Source organism: Cynocephalus volans, chromosome 4 (genome assembly GCF_027409185.1).
Source record: "Cynocephalus volans isolate mCynVol1 chromosome 4, mCynVol1.pri, whole genome shotgun sequence".
In the NCBI taxonomy this organism is placed as follows: domain Eukaryota; kingdom Metazoa; phylum Chordata; class Mammalia; order Dermoptera; family Cynocephalidae; genus Cynocephalus; species Cynocephalus volans.
The window spans coordinates 154,585,724-154,610,427 of NC_084463.1; the positions used below are offsets into that span (position 1 = coordinate 154,585,724).

Here is a 24,704-nt window from a genome sequence, read left to right on the forward strand (position 1 = left end):
GGAACTTGGGTCCTGTATTCCGAGACACACAGGACAGACATCATTGCTGAGGTCTTGCGTGGTGTCTAGGAAGCCATGAAGGAGGATGCTTCAGGCCCACTTATGTCCAGAAATTGCTGACTTTGACTTCTTTCTAGCCTTGAGGAATCTGCCAAACCCTTGACTGAAAAGTGCCCCCTTGCTTCTATGATTCTTTCCTCAAATTCCTTTTTCAAAAATTACTTCCTTCTGCAGGATCAAGAGGTAGGATAAAAAGAACAACCTTATTTGGGAATAAAAACAAAAAGATTCTGCCTCTCTCTTTCTTTCTTTTTTTTTTTTTTTTGTTTTTTGTTTTTTGGATTTTTTTATGTTTGGAAACATTTAGAAATGATACATCCTCTTGTTAAATTGACACCTTTATCATTATAAAATGACCCTCTTTATCTCTGATAATATTGTTTGTATTGATGTCTACTTCAACTGTTATTTTTTATTGGTTATGAATATTAATAAGATACAGAATTGATTGTCACCCCTTCTGCCCAAGATGTGAAGACCGGATTCATACTGGCAGCATGCCCATTACCTTTATCTCTCTTTCTCTCTCTGACTTCCCTTCTCTTCTCTTCTTTTTTTTCTCTAATTGTCTCCTTCTTATACACTGAATCTTTGTCTCAGACACAAAAGTTATAAAATGTTTTTTTAAAAAATTATTTTATCACTTATATATTTAATTTTATGCAGTATTTTATTTTATTTTTATTGTAATGCAAATAAATATTTAACAGTCAAAAATAAATTTAAAATGTTGGTGAAGGAAGAAAACAGGTTGTGTTGCGTCTTTGGTTCTTGTCATTTCTCTACATCTGTCCACATCTCTATTTCCAAAAATATAATCACCTTTATAATTTAATCAATCTGGGTACTATTCACAAATACTGGCTTTCTAAACAGTATTTAAAGTTGGTTACTCAGCCTGAGGCAGATCACTTGGTGAGGACAGCAAAACAGAATTGCACCAAGAATCAAAGAAGTCAGGTTCCCTCTTTTCTCTACCTAGCTATTCTGTGGTTTACAAAAGGTCACTAACATATTCGTACTTCCATCTTCCTTATATTAATAATAATAGACGCCCAAATGTTATTCTTACTGAGGTAAATGTGTTTCCTCTTTCTAACCCTCTCAAGGGCCTCTTTGATGTCCTTGTTCCTCAGACTGTAGATCAGAGGGTTTAACATGGGAACAAAGATAGGATAGAAAATGGACAGCACCTTGTGTTTCATGGCGTGGCCAGAGCCAGGATGCATGTACACAGAGAGGGCTGTGCCATAGTACAGTATCACAGCAGCCAGGTGGGAGGCACAGGTGTTCAAGGCCTTGGCACTTCCTTTCACTGAGGATATTTTCAGGATGGAAGCTGCAATGAAACCATAGGATAAGAGGATAACAAGCAAAGAAACCAAGCCTACAAAAACGGCTACCAGGAAAACAATCATTTGGCACATGAAGGGATTGGAGCAAGATAAAGAAACAACCTCAGGTATGTCACAGAAGAAATGCTGAATGATATTTGGCCCACAGTAGGAGAGATGAAAACAAGGGACTACATGAACTAAGCTACTGAGAAAACCACTAGCACAGGCCCCAGCAATCATCTTCCAACAGCGGCCAGGGACCATGATGGCTGAGTACTGCAGAGGGCTACCGATGGCGATGTACCGGTCATAGGCCATGGTGGCCAAGAGGCAGCACTCAGCCAGACCCATCCAGGCGATGACAAAATATTGAGTGGCACAGGCCATGAAGGAAATTCTTTTCTCACCCCTTAAGAAGTCTGAGAGCATCCTTGGGCTGATGGAAGAAGAGTAGCAGATGTCTATAAATGACAGGGAACTGAGAAAAAGGTACATGGGTGTGTGCAGGTTGGAGTTGATCTTGATGACAATGATAAGACCCAGGTTCCAGATGAGGGTCACAAGGTAGATGCCCAGGAAGACTGGAAAGAGGATGAGCTGCAGCTCTTTTTCATCTGAAAGTCCCAGAAGAATAAACATGTCCACAGAGGTGTGGTTTTCATGTTGTTCCATAGACCTGCTTGGTGCCACCTGCTGAGAAAAGAGGGAGAGAAGGAAGTGGTTTTATTCCCCCAAAAGAAAAAGAATTACACTTAATTTTTTCAGTCAGGCTGCTGTCTAGATATACAACCTTGAATCATAAATTCTGAGTTAATTTGTGCTGTCCATGTACGTTCACCAACTGTAACTAAAAAATCCTCTTCAATAAATATTATCAGTCTGTCTATGGGGATAAAAGACAACAAACCATCAATAGTACTATACCACCTAAAATGTCTCAATTTTATGTTTCCCATGCCAGGTTTTGCAAATATATGGGACTTTGGAGATAGGCCAAATGAGGAAAATACTGTCATTTCTCTATATGGTTAAACAGGCATGGGTCTGCTATTCACTCAATGCTTGGAGACACTCTGCGTTATCCTGGGGCTAATGTGAAAAATGAGGATGTTGGAGTATGTGCTTTTTGAAGTATCTTTGAGATCTAAAATTCAACTTACTTAAAATTAGTTAGTATCAATAATTCTGTAACTGCCTTTTTGCATTCACAAAGCCAAAAGGGATTTAAAAGAGTAATGCAGAAGAATGGTGCAAAAAATCACACAAAGAGAAGCAGCTTGTGAACGGATATAACTTATCCAACTAATGACTCTAGGGGAGTTAAATAAGACAAAGGTGAAAGAGCCATTATGCTCCTTCCTTGCATGTTCATGTGTTTCTTTTCTCAAAGCAGCGATATTTATGAGGTGTATTTTCTAAGACAGTGATTGTTAATCTCCTTTGGGTCAATGACACTTTTTAAAACTTTTGAAAATTCTGAACCCTCTACCCAGAAAACTGAAACCAATTACCTACCACTTTTGCACATAGTTTTTTTTTGGATTCTAAATTAGCCTCGGGTCTCTCCTTGCTGCCCAGGTTAAAGGTTTTTCTCCTACAAGGGCAAGTGACTTAAACTCAAAGTTAAGATACTTAGGAGATTACATGAGGATTAGGAAGCTGAGGAAGGCTTTTGGGATGTTCTTTTCTTTTTTCATGTTGAAGCCAGTCCAGGAAAGACAAAGCACTAAGATTCAGGCCAAATGGTAACTATACAAAAGAATATTTTTGTATCAGCCTCTATGTGTTCTTTTGATGGTGCTATGGCTGTCATTCTCTCTAGGTAGTCATTAGAACATAACCTAACCCAAACATGTTTTTATTCAGATCAACTCCTCAAGTTTTCAAGAAAATCATGAGAAGCTTTGAGAGGGGGGAAAACAGCTGTCAAATACAGCCTGGGAGTTTTGTTTAAAGGCAGAAGTAAAAGTCTTGAGCAATGCCCTTGAGAAAAGCTGGGACATTCATGGAATAAACTATGTCTATGGACTACAAACATATGCCAACATTAGTCATCTTATATGTCTTCCTTCTGTGCAACTATTTCCCAGTCTCCCACATGAAAAAAAGAATGAAAAGAGAAAGTCCCCGTAAAAGCACAGACTATAGTCACAGAATTAAAATCAAAGTGATCTTTTTCCAAAATCAGATCAGTCATTGATTCCTGGTGCACTTTTCTGAGAAAAATTTTGAAGAAATGAGGTGATTAATTGAAGAACAAACTGAAGGTGTTTGCTATCAACAGGGAATGGCAGGATGATAGCAGACAGAAAGTGTAGTTTCCATCCCGGACTTAGTGGCTGATTCTGTCCATACTGAGACTGAATGGAGAGAGACTCTTGTGCAATGAGAGCAGAAAAGTGCATTCCTTATTTTTTTCATTATCATCACCACCAACAGCCATGTCATCAAAAAGATTTATTGGGAGTCTGCAATACATACTGATCTTACCCTTGTAATCATGAAGATATACACAGCTTGCTCTTATTTCCACTCATTCAATATTGTAAACGTAGGCGTGATGTGCTGTTTACTAAACAAGGTATTAGCATTGTGAAAATTGACACTACATTTCTATTATATGTCTTGAACCAAGATTAGGTGTTTGTTAGATCTTCTTGCTCTATCCTCCACATCACTAAAACATCCATTATTCACATTTCTCTATTATGTTCTGTTTTGTTTTAACAGATTTCTATTCCAGTAATCTCTTTTTATTTAAGTTATTTGTTTATTAAGAATATTCAAGAGGATCCTCAGCCTAGCAGAATGCATACTGACCGGAGAGGTGTCTCCCCAGAGAGGCCTGAGATACGTAGAGACCACACCCCGATGGCACCTGTGTGTAACCTAGCAGGAAGGCCTCACTGCCGCCAGACCCCATCCCCAGCCTGGTCTACTGCGTGCCGACCAGAGTGGTGCATCCCCAGAGAGGCCCAAGAACCGTGGAGACCACGCACCCTACAGTGCCAGCTAATGGCCAAATAGGTAGGCCTTGCCACTGCCAGACTACATCTCCAATCTGGACAAGTGTGCACTTGCCAGAGAGGAGCCTCCCTGAAGAGGTCTGAGTCCTGCAGAGACCACATGCCCACTGTGCAAGAATGTGACCGAGCAGACACTGAGGCAGCTGTGCCAAATTGGCAGCCCCAGCAGTTTCTTAGATAGACAATAGTGTCAAACAAGTGAACTGAAATCCCTTGCCAAAATGACTAAACATCAAAGGAAAGATACCAGAAATATGAAAAAACAAGAAAGTACACCACCAAAGGGTAATAAGTCTCAAGCTCCAGATCCTATAGAACAAGAAGCCCTTGAAATGTCTGACAAGTAATTTTAAGTAATAATTCTAAGGAAACTAAATGAGATACAAGAAAACTCAGGTAGACAACACGATGAACTGAGGCAAAGTATACAGGACCTAAAAGAAGAAAATAACAAGGAAATCAATACCCTGAGAAAGAATGTAGCAGAGCTTGTGAAGTTAAAGAATTCATTCAATGAAATAAAAATCACAACAGAGAGTTTAACCAGCAGGCTTGCAGAAGCAGAAGAGAGAACTTCTGACCTTGAAGATGGGCTGTTTGAAATAACACAGGCAGACAAAAAGAAAAAGAAAAGAACTAAAAACATTACAGAAAATCTAAGAGAGAAATCAGACAACCTTAAGCACTCAAAATCTGGAGGTAATGGACAAATTTCTGGACACACACAAACTACGAAAACTGAGCCAAAAAGATATAGAAAATCTGAACAGATGAATAACAATAAAAGAGAATGAAGCTGTTATCAGAAGGCTCTCTAAAAAGAAAAGCCCAGAACCAGATGGATTCACAGCAGAATTTTACCAAACATTCAAAGAGGAATTGACACCAATTCTCTCCAAATGATTCCAAATGATTGAAACAGAGGCAATTCTCCCAAACTCATTCTATGAAGCAAACAGCACCCTGATACCAAAACCAGGTAAAGATACAACTAAAAAAGAAAACTACAGGCCAATATCCTTGATGAATGTAGATGCAAAAATCCTCAATAAAATACTAGCTAATATAATACAGCAACACATATGCAAAATTACATGCCATGATCGAGTGGGATTCATCCCAGGGATGCAAGGTTGGCTCCACATATATAAATCAATAAACATGATACACCATATCAATAAAATAAAACACAAGGACAATATGATCATCTCTATTGGTGCTGAAAAAGCATTTGATAAAATTCAACACTCATTCATGATCAAGACTCTCCATAAGTTAGGTATAGATGGAAAGTATCTCAAAATAATTAAAGCCATGTATGATAAACCCACTGCCAACATCATCTTGAATGGGGAAAAGCTGAAAGCTGTTCCTTTAAGAATAGGAACTATAGAAGGATGCACACTCTTACCACTCCTATTCAACATAGTGTTGAAAATGCTAGCCAGAGCAATCAGAGAAGAGATGGAAATAAATGGCATCCAGATAGGAAAAGATGAATTCAAGCTGTCCCTGTTTGGAGATGACATGATCCTGTATATCAAACAGCCTGAAGCCTCTACAAAAAAAACTGCTGGAGTAGATAATTGATTTCAGCAAAGTTGCAGGATACAAAATCAACACACAAAATTCAGTAGCATTTCTATTCTCCAATGGTGAACATGCAGAAAGAGAAATCAAGAAAGCCTGCCCATTTACAATAGCCACGAAAAAAATAAAACACTTAGGAATAGAGTTAACCATGGTTGTGAAAAATCTCTCTAATGAGACCTACAAACCACTGCTGAGAGAAATTAAAGAGGACACAAGAAGATGGAAAGATATCCCATGCTCTTGGATTGGAAGAATCAACATTGTGAAAATGTCCATACTACCCAAAGTGATATACAAATTCAATGCAATCCTCATCAAAATTCCAAATGACATTTTTCTCAGAAATGGAAAAACTATCCAGACATTAACATATAATAACAAAAGACCATGCATAGCCAAACAATTTTGAGCAAAATAAATAAATAAACAAATAAAGAGAGAGAGAGAGAAAGAAAGAGAGAGAGAGAAAGAAAGAAAGAAAGAAAGAAAGAAAGAAAGAAAGAAAGAAAGAAAGAAAGAAAGAAAGAAAGAAAGAAAGAAAGAAAGAAAGAAAGAAAGAAGGAAAGAAAGAAAGAAAGAAAGCTGGAAGCATAACACTACCTGAGTTTAAACTATACTACAAAGGAATATGAACCAAAACAGCATGGTACTGGCATAAAAACAGACATACTGATCAATGGAATAGAATAGAGAATCCAGAAATCAACTCACACACCTGCCACCATCGGATCTTTGACAAAGGCAGCAAGCCTATACATTGGGGAAGAGACTGCCTCTTCAGCAAATGGTGCTAGGATCACTGGATTTCCATATGCAGGAGAATGAAACTAGACCCATACCTCTCACCATATACTAAAATCAACAAAAAAATGCGGTAAAGAATTAAAATACACCCTGAAACAAAAAAATTTCTTATAGAAAACATAGGAGAAACACTTCAGGAAGTAGGACTGGGCACATACTTCATGAATATGACCCCGAAAGCATGGGCAACCAAAGGAAAAATAAACAAATGGGATTATATCAAACTAAAAAGCTTCTGCACAGCAAAAGAAACAATTAACAGAGTTAAAAGACAACTAACAGAGTTGGAGAAAATATTTGAAAAATATTCATCTGACCACGGGTTAATATCCAGAATATACAAGGAACTGAAACAAATTAACAAGAAAAAAACAAGTAACCAAATTTAGAAAAATGGGCAAAAGAGCTAAATGGGAATTTCTCAAAGCAAGATACATGAATGGCCAACAGAAACATGAAAAAATTCTCAAAATCACTCAGCATTCAGGAAATGCATATCAAAACCACACTGAGATACCATCTCACCCCAGTTAGGATGACTAATATCCAAAAGACTGCCAATGATAAATGCGGGCAAGGTTGTGGAGAAGAAGGAACTCTCACACATTGTTGGTGGGGCTGCAAAAAATGGCGCAGCCTCTATGGAAAATGTTATGGAGGTTCCTCAACCAACTGCAGATAGATCTACCATATTACCCAGCTATTCCACTGCTTGGAATATACCCATTGGAATGGAAATCATCAAGTCGAAGGTATACCTGTTCTCCAGTGTTCATTGCAGCACTATTTACAATAGCTAAGAGTTGGAACCAGCCCAAATGTCTATCATCAGATGAGTGGATACGGTAAATGTGTTATATCTAAAAAATGGAATACTACTCAGCCATAAAAAAGAATGAAATACTGCCATTTGCACCAACATGCATGGACCTAGAGAGAATTATAGGTGAAACAAGTCAGGCACAGAAAGAGAAATACCACATGTTCTCACTTCTTTGTGGGAGCTAAAAATAATAAATAAATACACAAGTAACCTGGGGCGGGGGGTGGAGGGCAGAAGACACACAATTACAATTCCTTGAAGTTGATACGGCAAGCAAAGAGAAAGGACATTGTTGGGAGGGAGGGGGGAGAGGGAGGAGGGAGGGAGGTTTCGGTAATGGGCCACAATAATCAACCAGATAGTATATTGACAAAATAAAGTAAAATTTAAGAAAAAAGAAAATTCATGAGATACAAAACAATAATTTCATTCTACCATAACTTGTGTTAGTTTGCCATTTAACCCAACCATCGTGTTTCAAATTTTAATCATAACATTTTGTTTTCTATAGGTTCCATTTGCTTCTTTTCCCACATTGTCCGTTTTCATAGTCTCTTGTTCTCTCATCACACTTTCAATAGCATCCTTTATTTATATATATTAAACAAACCTATTTATATTATCATTTAATAATTAAAAACCAAGTTTTGCAAGTTTGATCGTACATTGTAATGTTATTACTGACTTGTTCAAGGGGTACTATTTACCTGTTTGTTTAGTGAATGTTGATGATAATTTCATGTTCCTTTGAACTTTAACTGAAGAAAGCATTGAAGCTTTAGTTTAAAATGTGTTCCTCCAGAAATGAGTTATATTACTTCTGTGAGGTATCATGGGGGCAATGTCAACCCAGAATCCATCTAAACAAAAATCTTGACTTGAGATTTTTCAGGATAAGCACATTAATAAGATTTAAGTTACATATTTAAATAAGTAGAGGTGTGAGGTTAAGAATTATCAGAAGACTTTTTCTTTTTCTCTTTTTCCCATCTAAGGCTGAGTGGGCTATGCACATAACTCTCTTATTTTCTGAGGTAGGTTTTTTTTTCTATTTTCCCCGAGTGTGTCCCTTTGGGAGACCCCTTTCAGTAGTGTGTGGGGGTCGAGGGTTGTCCCTTATCCAACTTTATACACTGTTTTTTCACCTACCCCTTATAAACATGTCCATTAAAACCCAGGTCTTTGGTCAGCAGGTTTTAGTAGATCCCTCCTGGGAAAATGCTGGCCCCAGTTCACTACCTTCTGAGCCTTGTGTTTTCTTGTCATCTTTGTAATTTCAAGGATTTATTTGCTTTCTCACTGGGTGATTTATTTAAAAATGTGCTTAAGAATATATCTAGCTATCTTCATAGTTTCTTTGGCTATATAACCTACAATATTGATAGAAACATGTCTACAAAAAATATTTTTATGCAAATCTTTGTTACTCCAGCTTATAATGGACCAGTTCTTCTAAAAATCCAAAGCTCTTTGACGTGCTCAGTTTTTTCCTCCCAGTATGATTAAATTTGCCTTAAAAGGAATGGATGGTATTAGATAGCTACAGTTGATTGAGTGCATATTCTTTCTATTTTTTGTTCTGAATTCTTTTACTTTTTATCACATTTTTATTTGGCCGATAACGTTATGATACATGTACTCTTATTATTCTCCCTGTAATGATTAGGAGACTGTGGATCAGAGTGGTAAATAGCCCCAGGTTACACAACCCATGAGGTACAGTCCTGGGCTTCAAATTCAGATGCTCTAGCTCCAGAGATACATCTTAAAATACTGCTCCCCACTGCCTCACTAAAATGTGCTCATTCATGCATTAATTTTCTTTCTAACCACTTGTTATAGTCCATTTCTGTTGCTTATAACAAAATACTAGAAGATGGGTGATCTATAAAGAAAAAAAATATATTGCTTGCAGTTTCTGAGGCTTGGAAGTCCAAAGTCCAGGTAATGCATCTGGTGAAAGCCTTGGTGGTGGTGACTGTGATGGCAAAATTTCACACTATGAATGGAGACAGAGAGGGAGCAGAGAGAGAGACAGACTCTCCTCTCTCTTTTTTTTAAAGCCCTCAGAACTATGGCCCTGACCACGATTTTTAAACCATTCACTATGGTGTGGTCCTATAATCTAATCACTTCTTCAAGGTCCTACCTTTCACTTACCATAATAGGATTTCCTTCCCTCTTAAGAGTCACAGTGGGAGCCAAGTTTATAACACATAAAACACGAGGGGACACACTTCAAGCTTCTGTGAGTTTTGGGTGGATATAATTCAAGAAAACAAAATTTATTGCTTACAGTTTCTGAGGCTGAGAATTCAGAAGCCCAGGGAATACATCTGGTGAAGTCCCTGGTGGTGGTGACAGTGATGGCAGAATATCACACTGTGAAAATGGTGGAAGACAGAGGGAGCAGAGAGAGAGACAGACTCTCCTCAGTCTTCTTTTAAAGCCCTCAGAGCTACGCCTCTGACCACCATTTTAAATACATTTGTGGTGGCATCACCCTGTAATCTAATCTCTTCTTCAAGGTGCCACCTTTCACTTACCAGAATAAGATTTCCCATCCTCTTAACAGTCATAGTGGGGGCTAAGTTTCTAATACATAAAACTCAGGGGACACACTTCAAGCTTCTGTGAGTTCGGGGTGGATATAATTCAATCCACTACACCACTACAGAGTGCAAGACACTAAACTGGGTGGTTGCATGAAACAATAGATCTCATAAGAAGTCTATAGCTGAGTGAGATGAGAAATGTGCCCTATAAAGACATATTTCAGCAAGAGATGATGCGTGGCATGAGAAAGACAGAGAGAAAATTCTGTGAGAGATCACCAACTGGATGTAAGCAGGGATTTAGAGACCAGAGAAGGCTCCTGCACATTCTTTGAATGAATATCTCACAAAAGTCTCTAGAATGACAGAGACAATTTCCAAGACATTCTTGTAGAAATGAAAATGGCAAGAACAAAGAAACTGAACAGGCTGTCAGTAACACAATAACCACACTTCTTAACATAGATACTCTATCAGGAAATGAACAGAAAAACAGCAATGCTTTGTTTGCCAAGGGAGAGAGAAAAATTGAAGGAGAATTCATCTTCTTCCAGGAAGAGAAAATGATGAGATATTAAAATGTTTTACAAAATGCGCTGGTTTAACTAGAGACAGAGGAATCTCAGTATTTAGATGGAAACCACTGGAAAGCTTGGTCCTACAGATGCCTAAGAGCTTTACCACAGCACAGCCTGGCAAACACAAAGAACTATGTTAATCCAGTGATACTGGTGAGAATCTTAGAGGCACCTTTTAATTGCTACACTGTTTTTCTCAACCATCCCACATTCTACCACTTCCGATTTAACCTTTAAAAAAAATGCTTTTTATTTATCAAGAATTCTTAAGCTTTCTTCCTGTGTTTTGGAAAAAGTTTATTTTGGGATAGAGTTTATCTTGCTCTCTTTCTTCAGCTTTTTCTCACACCATCCTTGATATAATACATTCCTTCTCCCCATGCTTACCCTCATTTAACCCTGCTTATCAAATGATAAAAGAAGAGGATGGAAAGAGAACATGAAGAAGTGGCCCCATTTACATGTTTCTTTACCTGAAGATATTTCATCCACAGCAAACAAAATCTGAATTTTTCCATCAGGGACAAGGGGGGCAGGATTAGTCTCTGAAGACCAAGTATTACATTTATTCTTGGCTAATTCTCTCTCAATTCCTTTAGAACCAGACATGTTCATCAAAGCTATGAAGGATCCAATGAATTCAGGAACAATACCTCCAGTGAATCTCCTGTAGACTACTCAAATTTAACCCTTTAAATGAAACAAATCAGGTAGTATAGGCCCCTCAAAATTCACCTACAACTCTTCTTCTGGTTCTATGTTGTCTCAATTTAAACACCGATCAAATGATTCAAAGGTCTTTGAGCCTCCACCCCCACCACTTTATGCTGAAGTATATTGACAGAGCCTGCATATTAAGATCATCCTTCTAGGCCATTGCTTTTCAGGCTAAAAAAGCTGCTATAGAAGATGACCCCTCATGAAACTTAGACTTCAAGGATGATGACACTGAGCTTTTTGTAAATCTGTGATAATCTGCCTGGATCCTAAGCCCCTGACATTCCTCAGAGCACAGTCTCTAGTGACTCACCTCAGAGTTCTGAGAAAGATTTCTTCTCCTGTGATTCAACTCCTTTCATTTGTTGTGTACCCAAGTGATCAGAAATAAAGAACATATATTTCAGTTTGGGCTTCTGAGAGTGTTTCACTCCATCAGTACTCTGAGAGGAGCACACAGTTTGCCGTTAGCAATATTTGACTCACTTGTCTCCTTCAGAAATCATCCAGCTATGGGAGGAGATGGCCTTAAATGCTTATGAGCCTTCTCCATCACATCTAAGAGAGGATATAGGAGCAAAAGCCATAACAAAGAAGGAGAAATTAAAACCATGCAAGCTGTAAATAACCTCTCTCCTGGGTGATAGAGAGGAGACCAACTCTATTAATTGGTTCCTTGACTAAGCTCCAAGATCTGCCTTGGGGATATTAATCTTTTGAGACAATTTCATGCCAAGGAATCATGCAGCTGATATAGAGGTTACTTCCAACCTTTTTATCCATGAAACAAATTATGTCACCATAGGATAGGAATAATCCTCAGAGACCACTGTCTGTGAACAACACCAGGAAGCAGAAAACTCCTGGCAACTCTGAATCAGACCTTCTGCAGCAGATGGGTTCTCAATTTTCTACTTTCATATTCTGGAGCAATTTTTTTTTTTAACTTTTAGATGTGTCTCCATGGAAGGATGAAAGACCTTGAAGACATTGGGGTAGGTAAGAAGACACAGACGCAGGTCACTTCTGCTCTTCCATGTCTCCATCTGCTTGGATTAAAGGAATCAGAGAATAAGAGAGAGAAGGTGGGAGTTATTATCTAAAGAAAGGCAGAGAGAAGGAGGAAAAGAGAAATAACTGTACAAAATATATAGGAAACTTTGAAAAAATAAATAATAGTCAACTTCACCAAAACAAATCCCCAGAAGATTCTTTCTACCTCCTCCCCACTCTACCTGGATAATTTCTCTCTCCAGTTGAAAAAGAAGAGAAGTAATTCTCACTTTTGGGCAAAGAATCTAATAGAGATTAAGCCCATGTCCTGGGGATCTCAAGGTATGGCTTCTCTTTTTGAAAACAGTGGATACTAGATGAAAAGAAAATCTTAGAGACAATAAAAGAGATCAGGCTATGGTGAAGACAAAACACCCTGCTATAATATATGACAAAGTAAGTTCTCCTTGTTTCCAACATGTCTTTAGTCTCTTGTATCCACATCCAACCCTCTTTTTAAAACTTTTACTTAGCTGTATATAATAAGATAATATTTTGGAAATATTGTCTAGCTATTTACCTAATATTTCCTTCCCTGCATCTCTGACCATTCTCTTTCATGTCAGTAAGTGGTTCGATTCTCAAGCCTCACAGAAGAAATGTGACGGTAAAAGGAAGTTGAAGCACAAGTGATAAGGTTAAAAACATGAGTGAGACTTCAGAAGAGTTTAAGACATAGCCCAAGAGAGAAAGCACAACTATCACATATGTTTGGGGACATTGAAGAAGATAGGCCCTAACTATCATTTAGGGTTTGGATTGTCAGGCACAAATTTGAGAAATATGGTCATGGGGTATCAGATTGGACAGCCACTGGACAAAGAGTGTTTTCCTTTTTTTTATTTTTTAAGAGAGAAATGGAATATTATTTTGTTTTTATTTTTTATGGAAACACTTGATTGTACATATCTGTGGAGTACAACATTGAATATCAATACCTCTGTGCAATCTGTGATGCTCAAATCAGGATAATTACTATACTCAACCTCATACACTGTAATCATTTTTGTGGCCCTTTATCAATTTTGGTAGTGAGGGTTTAAGTTCTGCAGTTTCCTGTGCCATAGTTTAGGATGGAAGCAACAGTACAATTGCCACTTAACCAAGAGTGGGTAAGAGTCTCAGAGCCTCAGTCCAAATAAATCTTGAAGATGACAAAAATGGAATTCAGCAGCAATCCATAGTGATTTAACAGCTGGGAATATGAGGAGGCAATAGACAGTTCAGGAATTACTGGTATGGAAAGGTCAAGGACCAAATACTCCCAGTGCTTGGCATCATTCAAGCCCTATAGAACTTAGACACAAACCTGGGGAGACGAGGAAAGAACCTAGAATTGAGTACTTTTTCCCAGTGTTGAAATGGAGTTACAGAGTGATAATGAGAATTGTAATTCTTGAATACCTGAATTTGTGAATTAATTCTCAAAATACCTTGAGTGCATGATAACTTTTATTGTTCTCCAGGTGCATTATAATAGAACAACTGACTATAACTTTATTTATTTAATCATTTTCTTCTATTTATGTCTTAAGCTACAAAGTTTTGTAGTAATTTGTTGCACAGGAGTAGATAATTAATATACAAAAAAACCCCACTCCACTTACTCAAAAGGAGTCATATTTTTGTGATTCTTGATATAGATTACAAACCTATTTTCAAACTTAGAATTCTTTCATCTTTAGAAGCAGGAAAAAAAAAATTGGCTGAAGCAATAAAGTGAATTTGTTGGCCCATGAAATGGAGGTAGTCAGAGAAAACTTAATCCAGTAGCTCAAACAATATTACCAAATGTCAAGTTTCTTGTGTTTGGTTTAGTATGCCTAATGTAATAATTTTCCATCCTATCACCAATTTTCCTAGTGGTAGCAAAACTTCTGTACAAGTTCAAGATCTCACTGTTCCCCTTCACAACTTCCAAAAGAATGGAGAATCTCTTCTGATAGCTACTACAGATGAGAGAAATGTTTTGATTCCCGAACTCCTGTGATCATCTCCTTGCATCTGTATGGCTTTGACTGTGCTATATCCCCCACTTCTGCCCCAACCTAATTGCAATGGCTATTGGAAGATATTTTCTGATTGGCTTAAAGACCAGGTTTCATCCCTGTACCCAAAGTTGGAACCAATACTACTCAAACAATGATGGCTGAGAGCATAAAAGGACCTTTGCCCTCCCCCCTAAAAACTTCCAAGATCATCCTCTGAGAAGACTGACTATGATTACTAAGCAGCAAAAATAAATAAATAAATGAACAATCTTTGTGATATTACTACCCATGTAGTAAATACTAGTTGTACATAATTTAAAAAGTCAAGTAGTTTTAATACGTATAATGAGAGCCCTGACTGATGCCAGCAGTGTATACTACCAACCTGCAACCCTCCAGAAAATGGCCCTGCCCCCCATCCAGCATGAACTAACAGCTACAGCTCATTGGCCACCTTGCCAGCCACAGCACTTCCTGCCACTGCTGCAGATATTGCTGCAGAATGAGTGGTCCACAGCAGCCACTGCCACAGCAACTACCACCACAAGGGTACCTTGTTGCCACACCAGCAGCCAGCCACTGCCACCTTATAGATGGCCCACACTCTATTCATCAGCATAAAAAGAAAGTGAGTCAATGTGGAAACAAGGGAAGAAGTGAGAGAGGACAGACCTGTGACCCAGTGGCCCAAACCACAGGGAGAGTTATACTGTCACAGGTGGTAGCACATCAGGGGGTGGGAGGTATGTGTGCACCTCACAGACCTGCCTTCATCCAGGTAGAGAGACACATGGAACCCCAGAGTGTACAGAAACCCAGGATACACAAACAGAGGAAGGAAGAACATTCCCAATCAACACCAACACATCCCCAAACTAGGAGAAGCAAGGTCACAGGGAAAGCTTCTGCCTGCAGGAAGGAAGAAAAGAAAACCCACACTGCATCACCCATTCAAATGAGGAACACAGTATACCCCACTGCAGGATCATGGGATGCTAGCTAGGGTGCCAACATGCCCACACATGGTCACCCATCACAGCAAAAGAGTTACAGGGCACTGAAGTACTTCCCCTAAGAACTTAAGAGATTGTCTAAATCCTGGAGAAACCAACATGATGTCACCAAACTAAGCAAAGTATCACTAAGTACCCCTGGCCAAGGAGGCACTCACATGCAATTCCAACATTAAATTGGGCTGAAGAATCCACATGGAGAATGCATTACTGTGTCTACCTGGAACCAACAATAAAATACCCCATTCAATGGTCATTATCAAAAATACCTACAAGAGGAGTTCCCTCTCCTCAATGCACACTTCAGAGTAATAGAAAAAGCAACTGCTCTACCAGTTGACTAGACAACAGTGTAGAGATACAAGGAATGCAAAAAAACAATAACAAAAAAAGGAAATATGAAACCACTGAAGGAATATAACGATTCTCAAGTACCTCGTATAGAGCAAGAAGTCCTTGAAATGACTGAAAAAGAATTCTGAAAAACAATTTTAAGGAAACTCAATGAGATACAAGACTAACTTAGATGGCACAACAAAATGAGAAAAATTATCTTGTATCTGAAGGAAGAAATGAATAAAGTAATCAACGCCTTAAGAAAGAATTTAGCAGAGCCCCTGGAGCTGAAGAATTAACTCAGTGAAATAAAAACACAATGTAGAGCTTAAACAGCAGGTTAGAACAAGCAGAAGAAAGAATTTCTGATCTTGAAGATGGTCTTTTTGAAATAAGAAAAGTGGACAAAAAAGAAAAAAGAACAAACAATGCAGAAAATCTAACACAGCTGGCAGACAACCTGAAGGGAACAAACATTTTAATCAGGGTGTTCCAGAAGGGGAGGAAGAGGGAAAAGGCATTAAAAATATAGTCAATGAAATAATGAAAAAATTCCCAGGTATACAGAGAGATATGGAACTTTACATACAGGAAGCTCAAATATCCTCAAACAGATTCAATCCGAAAAGGTCCTCTCAGAGATATTATGATCAAATTGACAAAGCTCCAAGACAAAGAAAGAATCTTAAAAACACTAAGAGAAAAGTGTCATGTCACCAAAAGGGAGTCCCCATCAGACTAACAGCAGACTTTTCAACAAAACCCTACAGGCCTGAAAAGAATGGAATGATATGCTCAAAATACAACAATGAAAAAATTTTCGGACAAAAATACTATACCCAGCAAGGATATCCTTTAGAAAAGAGGGACAAACAGTGTATTACCCAGGAAAACAAAAACTATGAAAGTTCATCATTACATGACTATCCCTACAAGAAATTCTCAAGGAAGTACTGAATGTAGAATCTGAAAAACAATAATCACTATCATGAATACATGAGAAAGAAAACAACCCACTAGTAGAACAAAATGCAAACAAAAAGAAAGAAAATTTCTCTAATCAACTTGGAAATACCAACAAACATAAAACACAAGCAATAAAAGGGGAAGAAAGGAACAAAAGATATTTAAAACATGCACACAAAAATCAACAAACTTCCAAGAGTAAATCAATGCCTTTCAATAATAACCCTAAACATAAATGGATTTAATTCCTCACTCAAAAGACACATACTGACCGATTGTATTAAAAAGGTAGACCCAACAATGTGCTGTCCTCAAGAAACTCACCTCACCTTTAAAGACATGCACAGACTAAGAATGAAAGGATGGAAAATGATATACCAAACAAATGGAAATAAAAAACAAATAGGAGTAACTATTATTATATCAGATAAAATAGACTTTAAACCAAAAACAATTAAAAGACAAAAAGAAGGAAATTATAATGACAAACTAATGTATCCAGCAAGAAGACATAAATATATATGCATCGTACATCTGAACACCCACCAAATAAAGCATAAATTACAAGACCTAAAAAAGATAAACACAAATACAACAATAGCTGGGGCCTGAACAACACTCTCTTAACATTAGAGAGATCATCTAGGCAACAAAACAACAAAGAAACACAGGATGTAAACCACACTTTAGACCAATTGGACTTGGCAGATATCTATAGAATATTTCATAATAAAACCACAGCACATACATTCTTCTCATCAGCACATAGAACATTCTCCAGAATACAGAACCTGTTGGGTCGCAAATCAAGCCTCACAAATTTTTAAGAATTGAAATCATTTCAAGTATCTTTTAAGACCACAATAGATGAAAACTAGAAATCAATAACAACCAAAACTCTGAAAATGAAAAAAAAAAACCAAATGGAAATTAAATAACAAGTTCCTAAATGACATACAAATCCAAGAAAAAATTAAACAAGAAATTAAAAACAATTCTCAAAACTAATAAAAATAAAGGCACAACATACCAAAACCTGTAGGATACTGCATAGGCAGTGTTAAGAGAGAAATTTATTGCACTAAACCCTTAAATCAAACAATACAAATATTTCAAATAAATTACATCTCAAAGAACTAGAAAAACAAGAGTAATCCAATTCCAAAATGAGTAGACAGAAGCAATTAAGATCACAGCAGAACTAAGTGAAATAGAAACCCCCAAAATAATATAAAAGATCAATTTTTAAAAAGTTGTTTTTTGAGAAGACAAACAAAATACACAAACCATTAGCTAGGTTATCTAAAAAAGAGAGAAGTCTGAAATGGAAAAAATTTAGAAATAAAAGAGGAGACATTACAACGGATACAACAGATATATAAAGGATCATTAGAGATTGTAACGAACAAAAATATGCCAACAAGTTTAAAACCTGGAGGACATGGACAAATTTCAGGACTCATAAAAAACTACCAAGACTGAGCAAAAAAGACATAGAAAACCAGAACAGAACAAGAAAAAGCATAGTTGATTGAAGGAGAAATAAGAAGCCCACTCAAAAAAAATTTCAGGACTGGATGGCTTTACTACTGAATTCTACTAAACCTTTAAAGAGAAATTAATACCAATTCTCCTCAAAAGACTCTAAAAAATTGAAACAGAGGCCATTCTCCCAAACTCATTCTATGAGGCTAACATCACCCTGATACCCAAACCAGATAAAATACAACAAAAAAGAAAACAATAAGCCAATGTCTTTGATGAACATACATGCAAACATCCACAATAAAATATTAGCAAATAGAATAGAGCAACATATTTTTTTAAATATACACTACTATCAAATGGGTTTTATCTCAGGGACACAAGAATGTTTCAACATTCACCAAGTCAATAAAGGCAATATACCACATCAACAAAATCAAGGCCAAAAACCATATGATTATATCAATAGATGCAGAAAATCGTTTGACAAAATTTGACATCCCTTCATGATATAGACTTTCAGTAAATTAGGTATAAAAGGAAAATATCTCAACACAATAAAAGCCATATATGACAAACCCACCCCCTATATTATCCTGAATGGGGAAAAGTTGAAAGGCTTTCCCTTAAGAACAGGAACAAGACAATGATTCCCACTCTCACCATTTCTATTTAACACAGTATTGGAAATACCAGCAGAACAATCAGACAAGAGAAAGAAAGAAAGGTCATCCATACTGGAAAAGATGAAGTTAAACTGTCCCTGCTTGGAGAAGACATGAGAAAACAATCCTAGTATTCATATGGAATGAAAACAAAAACCTGAGGAGATAAAGCAAATCTCAGGGAAAAAAAAGTCAGAGGTATTACACTATATAACTTCAAATTATACTACAAAGCTGTAGTAACTAAAAGCAGCATGGTACCAGCATAAAAGCTCACAAATGGAACAGAATAGACAACTGGGAACTCAACTGATCTTTGACCTACAGCTAACTGGTCTTTGACAAAGCCATTTACGGCCAGTTCTGATCTTTGACAAAGCAATCACGAGCATTCTTTGGGGAAAGACTGCCTCTTTTATATATGGTGATGGGAAAACTTGGCACCCATATATAGAGGAATGAAACCCATACCTCTCACCATATACCAAAATCAACTGAGAATGGATCAAAGATTTAAATACATATTCTGAAACTATGAAACTCCTAAAAGAAAATATAGGGGAAACACTTCAGGAAGTAGGACGGGAAAACTTTATGAACATGACCCCAGAAGTACAGAGAACAAAAGGAAAAATTAACAAATGTGATTCCATTAAACTAGAAAGCTTCCGCACAACCAAAGAAACAGTTAACAGAGTGAGAAGACAACGTACACAGTGGGAGAAAATATTTGTGAACTATGCAACCCACAAAGGACTAATATTCAGAATATACAAGGAATTCAAAAACTAACAATAAGAAAACAAACAACACAGTTAAAAAATGGGCAATGGAGCTGAATAGGCATTTCTCAAAGGAAGATATATGACTGGCCAAAAGATAGATGAAAAAATGTTCAACATCACTAAACATCAGGGAAATGCAAATCAAAATCTCTTTTAGATGTCTTCTCACCCAAGTTACATGAGCTATTTTTAAAAAGACAGACTAACAAATGCTGGGGAGGATGCAGAATCAGGGGAACTCATCCACACAGTTGTGGGGACTGTAAATTAGTACAGCCATTACAAAAAACAGTATGGATGTTTCTCAAATAACTATAGATAGAACAATCATGTGATCCAGCAATCCCAGTATTGGGAATATTTCCAAAGAATTGGAAATCATCATGATGAAGGGATAACTGCACTCCCATGTTCATTGCATCTCTATTTACAATAGCCAAATTATGGAACCATCCTAAGTGTTCACTGCCGGATGACTGGGTAAGGAAAATGTGGTATAATATACATGATGGAATACTACTCAGCCATAAAAAGGAATGAAATTCTGCCATTTGCAGCAACATGGATGAGTACGGAGAAAATTAAGTGAAATAAGTCAGAAAAGGAAAGAGAAATACTACCTGTTCTCAGGCTTAATTTGGTGCTAAAAAAGAAGGAAAGGAAGAAAGAAGCAAATTAAGAAAAGACCACAAAAATACATTGAACATACAGAAGGAGTGAACAAACATAAGGATACTAGGAATGGTGGGGATTGAGGGAATGGGTTGGGGAGTGATAGGTAGGGTAAAGGGAATAAAGAAAAGCCACTATTTGTAATAATGAATATGCTAATAATAAATAATAAAAATTAGAAATAAACAGATGACGGTACAAAAATTGTAGTGTATATACTGATTGATTACTACTCTGTCATGAAAAAAGTGTGAAATTCTGCCATTTGCAGCAACATAGATGAACTTAGAGAACATTACGTTAAGTAAATTAAGACAGGCACAGAAAGAGAAATAGTACACATCCTCAATCATCAGTGGAAGATAAAAGAAAGAGAGAGAGGGAAAGAGAGAGAGAGACATAGACAGACAGACACAGAGCATCATAATGATACATTAAACTTTCCAAAAAAAAAAAAAAAGAGAGAGAGAGAGATAACAGACTGTGGTAATTAGAGGTGGAAAAGTGTTGGGGGGGAATTGGGGAGAAACTAGTTAAGGGTCACGATGATAGATTACATTTTGTAAACATGAGTTTACTAATTATCCTGATTTGGTCACCTCATATTCTACACATGTATTGACATAAGATTCTATACCCCACAAATATATAATCAATTATCTTACTATTAGAACAATGCATTTCTGTAATAGTTAGAGATTTTAGGCATTTTTCATATATATGTTGGCCATTTGTATGTTTTCTTTTAAGAAATGTCTCTTCAAGTTCATTGCCCATTTGTATTAGGTTTTTTTCTTGTGATTGAATAGCTTGAGTTCCTTTCTTATTATAAATATTAGTCCCTTATTCAATGTGTAATCTACAATTACATTTTCTCTATCCATGGAATGTCTCTTCACTCTGTTGATTGTTTCCTTTGCAGTTGAGAACCTTTCAAGTTTGATAAAATCTCATATGTCCATTTCTGCTTCTGTTGCTTGTGATATTATTTAACAAATCATTGCTCACACCAATATCATGAATGTTTTCCCCTGTGTTCTCTTCTACTAGTTTTATAGTTTTGGGTCTTATATTTAGGCCTTAAATCATTTTTAACTGCTTCTACTACAGGGGATGAAATGAGTCAATTTTCATTGTTCTGTATGTGGATATCCAGTTGTGAAAGGTGGATATCCACATAGAACTTATTGAAGATACTGTCCTTTCCCCAATATGTGTTCTTGGCACCTTTGTCAAAAATCAATTGGCCATAGATGTGTGGGTTTATTTCTGCATTGTCTATCCTATACTATTGTCAACATGTCTGTTTTTATTCCAGGACCACACTGTTTTGATTACTAGAGCTTTGTGATATATCTGTTTCTCCCTAGACTTTACATTTAAAGAAAATTTAGATTTATGAAGAAATTGAGCAAAAAGCACAGATAATTCCCATACCCACCCCACCCTGGGCGTGACTTCCCCCACCTCACTCCCTTCTGAGCCATGGAGCCTTGTCCAAGAGTGCTTCCATTAAAGCTTTTCTCAAACCCATTGCCTGGCTCCTTTCCTTACTTACTACTGCTGATTTGAACTTGACATCTGGTGCTAAAACCTGGAAGGAGGTTGATGCCCCACTCCAGTGGAAGGCCTCTCTCCTCTCGTTACTAGGACCTTATTTGAGCTCCATGCCTCAAGACACTGGGTAAGTTCCCAATTCCACGAACCAACCTGGGTGGCCCTGCCTGAAAACGTGGCCACATCAGGGCAATTCAACCAAGTCACCAGGTGACACCCATCTGGCACCTGAAGGTGGTGAGATGTCCCAATCTTCACAGTAGCTTCTTTTAATCCATTAGTAGCCCGGGAATCCAAACGGGGATGCCTATTTGAATCCCTGGCCTGCACAACAAGGAATCATGAAAACTGCTCAAGAAAAATCTAACCCTAAAACCCCTTTCGGGCTGAACACTGGTTGGCCTCTCACAGGATTTGAGGGACACCTCAGGCATTGCTGTTTGGGTGTGAGGGGGGCCAGACCCTCCAATATCAATTAAACAATCAGTCTCAATGACTCCCTTGGGGGTATTTCCAGCTATCAGGTTTTCACAAATTTAAATAATTTCTGTGGTCCACAGGACAAGAGGTCCAAAGTTTTTACAGGTGGGCTTTTGGAGGCTATGCTCTCACCCCTTTCTCCTGTACCCTCTGTCTTCTGGGTTCTTAGCTCAGTTTTGGCTACACCACTCCTGGCACCTGGAGGTCTCTTTCCCCTTTTTAGTCTTGTTTTTTGTCAATTGCAACTGCTTCATTCTTTCTTCTGGAGCTCCCTTTATCCACTATCTGTTACCCCCTTTTTACTCACTGCCTGTTTCACCTTCGGTCAACTGTAACTGCTCTGCCCTTGTCTCCAGAGCTCCTGGAGCTCCCTTTATCCATTACCTGTTTTACTTTCAGTTTACTGTAACTATTTTGTCCCCATCTCCAGAGCTCCTGGAGCTCCCTTTACCTATTTTACATGTGCTCGCTGGTTTCTCCCCTACTCTTGTCTTTTAAGTTCCCCCACCTGGATTGGACCAAATTTTTTACTTTCTTTTTCCCTTTCTCTCTCTTCTTCTTTGTCTTAGCCAGGATCCACAGTTATTTTCCTTACCTTTACCGGTTTTGAGCCTTTTTTCTGGGGTTGCCCAGCAGGAATTATGGAAACTGTCCAATCTAAATTCCTTTAGGGTGCACCGGCCTCTCCTTCTTAAACGCCTGGAGTTCTGCTTACATTTCCAAGCTCCTGGACCTCAATCATAACTTCTTGTCTGTTTCTCCTTCCTCCATCTTCTACAGACATTGTTAACCTCCTGACCCTTTTATTTTACTTCCGCTTTGGAACCAGACCAGGTTTCATTTTCAAATAACTGTCTTCTTTCTGAATTCAACTTTAACTTCTTCCTTCTCCTTGGAGCTCCTGGACCTCAACTCTGACTTCCTACCTGTTTGCCTTTGAGCTCCTGGAGCTCATCTTTGATTTCCTATCTACTTGACCTTTTCCTCCTGACCCCTCTACCTGTTTCTCTGACTTCCTACTTGTTTCTGATATTGCTCCTCTGACAGCCTTGCCCCCGCTGTGCTCACACCCCTCCCTACCTACCCACCCATTGCCATGTCCTCCTTGCTCAGACCACACCGCTCCATCAGCCCTGAAAACCCCTGAATCCTTCCCCCTTCTCCTCTGTCCAAACACCCTGAAAACCCGGCCAGTCTGCTGGCTCGGGGGCAAATTCCTCCTCCCTATTCAGAGCCTCCTTCTCCCCCTTCCCCTGCTCCTTCAGCACCTGCCCCATTGCCTCATGCCAACCCAGCACCTTCACCCCCCGTAACTTCACCCCCTTGCTTGCCTCTCATTTCTGCCTGGACACATCCCAAGTAATCCCACCTACCCCCGACCTGGTTTGCCCCTTAAGGGAGGTCGCTGGTGCAGAGGGAGTTGTTCGAGTTCATGCACCCTTCTCACTCCAAGACCTCTCCTAAATTGAAAAGTGGCTGGGTTCCTACACTGCTAACCTGGGAAACTATACCAAAGAGTTTCAATATTTAGCCCAAGCATGTGACCTAACATGGCATGACTTACATGTCGTCCAGACTACTACCCTCACAGCCAAGGAAAGGGATCACATCTAGGCTGCTGCCCAAGAACATGCAGATCAGGTCCATTTAACTGATCCAGTAGGGGCTTAGGCAGTTCCCACCGCAAACACTGGGAGGGACTATCAGAATGGCCAAGATGGCCCCGACTCCATGACCGCATGGTTCAGTGCCTCATCACTGGAATGCGGGCGACTGCTAATAAGGCTGTCAATTATGACAAACTGCCGGAAATCACCCAAAGTCCAGATGAAAATCCCGCTGTTTTTCTGAGTGGATTCACTGAAGTCCTACTCCAGGATATCCCTCTACCCCAGCAGAAGCCACTGTCATGGCCAACCATTTTATCTCTCAGTCAGCCCCTGATATTTGCAAAAAAATTAAAAAAGACTGAAGTGGACCCTCAAACTCTCATTCCCGACCTGGTGAGAATGGCATGTAAAGTTTTTAATGCCCGGGAGGAAACAGCCGAACTTAAAAGACAGGCCTGGGTCCAACAGAAGGTCCAACTCCAACCCCAAGCCTTGGTAGCAGCCCTGTGGCCGGCTGGCTCTGGGAGCCATCAGAAAGGGGTAACCCAGTGCACCCCCCTGGGAGCTTGCTTCAAGTGTGGCACTGGCAGACACTGGG

At 38.5% G+C, this 24,704-nt stretch overlaps 1 protein-coding gene across 1 annotated transcript; it reads right to left on the bottom strand.

The window, feature by feature from the left end:
- Positions 1–1,067: 1,067 nt before the first annotated feature.
- LOC134376642 (olfactory receptor 5A1-like) lies at positions 1,068–23,280 on the bottom strand. Its single transcript, XM_063095130.1, has 3 exons — positions 23,212–23,280; positions 22,170–22,340; positions 1,068–2,087 (listed from the first exon to the last, which is right to left on the bottom strand). The coding sequence occupies exons 1-3, from the start codon at positions 23,278–23,280 to the stop codon at positions 1,068–1,070; spliced, it is 1,260 nt and encodes a 419-aa protein (XP_062951200.1).
- Between the last annotated feature and the right edge of the window lie 1,424 nt (positions 23,281–24,704).